This window comes from Cyphomyrmex costatus, unplaced genomic scaffold, assembly GCF_001594065.2.
Source record: "Cyphomyrmex costatus isolate MS0001 unplaced genomic scaffold, Ccosl1.0 scaffold1632, whole genome shotgun sequence".
Classification (NCBI taxonomy): Eukaryota; Metazoa; Arthropoda; class Insecta; order Hymenoptera; family Formicidae; genus Cyphomyrmex; species Cyphomyrmex costatus.
In genome coordinates, this window is record NW_017275645.1 from 5,107 (window position 1) to 9,555 (window position 4,449).

The window sequence follows — 4,449 nt, forward strand, 5'->3', positions numbered from 1 at the left end:
TTAATTATTTATTTATTTATTTAATTAATAATTAAATTGAATTTTTACATTTTTATTAGGAACAGCAGCTTAATCACATATGATGACTGTTTTTTGAATGTAGACATTGTGAACAGCAGCCTAATGGACAAACCGGTTTACATGTATGTGTCACACATACGATTAAAAAATACATGTATGTGTCACACGTATGTCTTCTGAAATAACTGAAACGGTCCCTTTTCGGGACTCGATCTCTAGATCTCGGCTGCACCAATTTTATTCGAACTGGTCGCAATCGAAAGATACCAATGACATTATGTAATAAAAGTGTTTTTAGATTTTTGATTGGGCTTTTATATTCTGAGTAATTTTAATCTAAAGTTTGAAGATGTGAAAACTCGAGATAAAGCTAGTGGTAGCGTCGTGAATTTGACAGCGACATGAACATATACACGCATCAATCAAGTCAAGCGATCATGTCAAGCAGTCAAACGGTTATATTTTTATTTTATGCACTTGGCGTCGCGACGCTACCGCGTCGCTTGATATATATGTATGTTTATTCACAATAAAAAATAGTCGTAAAAACATTTATTACATTTCATTAATTAGTCACAAATTGTACGTTGCCAAGACTTATATAAGGTAGGCTTCCACTACAATGCCTTACTGATACGTCCAGTAGTGGAAGCTAGGGCGAAACGCCATTGTTATGTGATATTCTTCGCAATATAATAGATTAATTTAAAAATATTTTAACGATTTTATTGGCTCATTGCCCTGTTTCTCTATATTATAAATTTTATATATTGTTGACAAAATTAACTGCCAATTTGCGGAAGAAATACTCAAAACGTTTTTCACTTTACTCTTAGAAACTAGAAGAAATTCTTAAAACAAGTTCTTACATATCATTCCAAGAATAATTATACATTAGTTTATAGTTACTGAATAAAGAAATAGTGAAATCGTCAAAACGTTAATTGTACTATATTAATTAGTCAACTATACCTCCATGATTTATACACCAAAATTTTTTACCGAGATTAGTTGCGGGATTCTCTAAACGTTTTTTCGATAATTGTTGTAATCGTTAACTAGCGACAGCCAATGAGAGCCGCGCTTTTTTTTGGGATTGTCCTGTCATTGGCTGCCGCTAGTTAACGATAGCGACAATCATCGATAAAACGTTTAGAGAATCCCGCAACAGATCTGGTTATATCTTCAGATCTGGCCAGATAGATACAATTTGCAGATTTGACCAAATCTGTTGAAACGGATATGGTCAGCAGATCTAATTCTTTTTTTCCATGAATACACTTTCCAATACCAATAGAATAATAAACTATGGTATTCATAGTCAGTTCTTATATTCAAGACCGTCTTAAGTTCAGTCTTGAAGAGTTACGAACCAATCAAAGAGCCACTTAAGACATTACTTAAGGCAGTCTTGAAATAAGAACCGACTATGAATACCGGCCTATGTGTGTTTAATATATGCGTATTTTCACGAATAATTTTATATGCAAATAAAAATTCAATTTAAGACATTGCACATTATATTTTAATTCATACATTGTACTTAAATTCAGATATACTACCTGCAGTGGATCATAAATACGTACTTCAACAGTAAAAGAACAATTTTCTAAACAAAATCAATAGGCCATATAGGGATCAGCGTTAATTTTACCATTATATTTCACAAGATTCTAATAGCGGAGGCAATAATAATAAAGTCATCTTGCTTAAAAGAATCCTGTGTTTTATAAGATTGTTTTCTAATATTTCATGATAGTCGGGAGATCTGTTTTTTTTTGACAAATCGTCACTTTAGATACCTTGCTTTTAATTCCTTTAAACTTAAAATAGACATTAAATTGATATTAATATTGATAAATAAGATAAAACATGCATTTTATGTATAGAATGAAATGAAGCTTCTATAGTTCTGTAACACATACGGCATATAGTTTAATTGTTAAAGTTTGACTTGTACATTGAATATATTGAATCACATACATTTTACTGTAAGTTTCTGGGAAAAAATGTTTCATATGTAATTATATAAAATTATATAAAATAAGAGACAATGACAAATATAATTATATATAATTAAGGAAATATATTATATACAGTTATATACAGGGTGTCCCAGAAAGAGTATCAAAAATTACACGAACAGGTAGAGCGGACTGAACTGAGTCGAAAAGTCCTCTACCGTTTTGCAATTTTCGTAATAGTTAACGAGATAATAATTGGTAAAAATTACCGAATACGTGCGTCCGCCCGGCCTACTACTGCCAACAGTGTACGCCCATGATAGTTCAACGGCGCGTGGACCGCGGAGAGCGGAGATTGCGTGGCAAGCGCGCCGCTGGCTGAGTCACGACGTTTGGAGCTCGCGGTGCGCGGCGGTGTGCAAGGCAGTCCCCATTCCCCACTCCCCAAAGTATCGATGGTGGATATTCGGCGCTTTAGAAATTAATATTATCTCGACTGCGAAAATTGGGAAATGATCGAGAATTTTTTGAGAACACAGTTCTAAAGCGTGCGCGTATTACATACAAAAGATATTACATAAATATGCTTATTTCAAGTAAATAATTCGTGTTTTTAAATTACACATATTTTATCAAGATATCTTTTATAAAAATGATCGTTACTCAAAAAAAGAAAAATGAAAACTACGTCTTCTCTTAGCACTAGAGAATGATATTTTTCTGCATGTACTTGCGTATACACAAACAATAAACGGCGATGTCATACAGATGATTCTTAAGTCGAGAAATAATGTTTTAACATTTTTGTGGCAAGGAATTGATAAAATGCTATCATTTCCACATCACCTTGCGGTAGATAGCATGGCGCAGTTTTTCTAAAGTGGTATCCCCAGTAGGTCTACTCCATTCTTGCATTTTAATGCAAGAATTGTTGGAAGTGCCTTCCTCGTTATTCTCGCAAACAGAGTTCGGCTCTTCGAGTAATGTTGCGCGTCGCGCGGTGCGCCATTTCTGGCGTAATAGTATTGAAAGCTGCGAGAATTGCTTCTCGTGCCTCAGCTTCAGTACCATCACGAATATGCTCGACAAAATATTTGACGTAACCCCAAACGAAATAATCGAGTACGTTAAGATCTGGCGACCGCGCCGGCCAAATTATTGGGCCACCTCGACCCATCCACCTGTCCGGATAGCGCGTATCTAATACATCGCGTACCAGCCGCGAGAAATGCGCGGGAGCCCCGTCGTGTTGGAAAATGAGTTCCTCTCGTTCACGAAGAGGAACGTCTTCGAGAAGGATCGGCAACTCATTTTCCAAGAAGCCAGCGTATTGTCCCGTTAAACGTGGCGGGAAAAAGAAGGGACCGATCTAAAAGTTATTACAAAAGTGTGATTTTAAAAAGTACGAGAGAGAGAGAGAGAGAGAGAGAGAGAGAGAGAGAAAGAAAGAGAAAATTTCTAGTCATAAACATGTTACTACTTACGACTCGATTCGCTACCACTCCTGCCCACACATTTATCGACCAGCGATGTTGGAACGCACCTTGGCGTACAGAGTGCGGATTTTCATCTGTCCAAATCAAATTATTGCGGGAGTTGAATACGTCATTCGGTGTGAAGGTTGCTTCGTCCGTCCACAGGATGCGGTCGGGGAAAAGAACATTCAGCCGACACTGCGCGAGCAATCCTACGTTACATTTCGCCGACAATTAATATTAGTTGAAAACAGCGAGAAGATTTTACAAAACCAATAAAAATACCTTCACAAAAATAGATGCGTGGCTCTTGATCTCGAGCAAGAAGTTGCTGCACTCGCTGGAAATGGTACGGATGAAGTCCGTTACGGCGTAGAGCACGGTGCACCGTATTTCTTGGGAGACCGAGCGTATGACCGACACGACGTATGCTGCTTCTAGGATTCTCTTCAAACGCTCGCAGAATTCTCTCCTCAGCATCCACGCGAATATTTATTATACCTTCGTATCGTCGATTTTGCAACACTGATCTCGTCTGTCGAAAACGATGAATGCATCTCAAAATAGTATGCACGCCTGGATGTTGTTCGCGTTCGGGAAATCGTTCCGCGTAGAGGCGGGCGGCGGCAAGAGCGTTTTCTCCAGCTACACCGTACATGATTACCATGTCGGTATACTCTCGCATACTATAATTTGCCATTTTCGTTAAGTAAACGCAATATCTTGGACCGCACGCACGTCAAGACAAACACGTCTAGATAGACTGGACGACTTAACAGTGCCAACGATGGACTGTTGTGAGAAAACAAATGAAGATGATAACAAATGAACAACGCTCTTGCCGCCGCCCGCCTCTACGCGGAACGATTTCCCGAACGCGAACAACATCCAGGCGTGCATACTATTTTGAGATGCATTCATCGTTTTCGACAGACGGGATCAGTGTTGCAAAATCGACGACACGAAGGAATAATAAATATTCGCGTGGA

The 4,449-nt window shown here is 38.0% G+C and overlaps 1 protein-coding gene across 1 annotated transcript; it reads right to left on the reverse strand.

The window, feature by feature from the left end:
• Nucleotides 1-3,745: 3,745 nt before the first annotated feature.
• LOC108771621 (uncharacterized) lies at nucleotides 3,746-4,160 on the reverse strand (the record flags this gene model as incomplete). Its single annotated transcript, XM_018536957.1, has 1 exon — nucleotides 3,746-4,160. A coding segment is annotated over exon 1 (415 nt), but the record flags the coding sequence as incomplete, so codon positions are not given.
• Nucleotides 4,161-4,449: the final 289 nt, after the last annotated feature.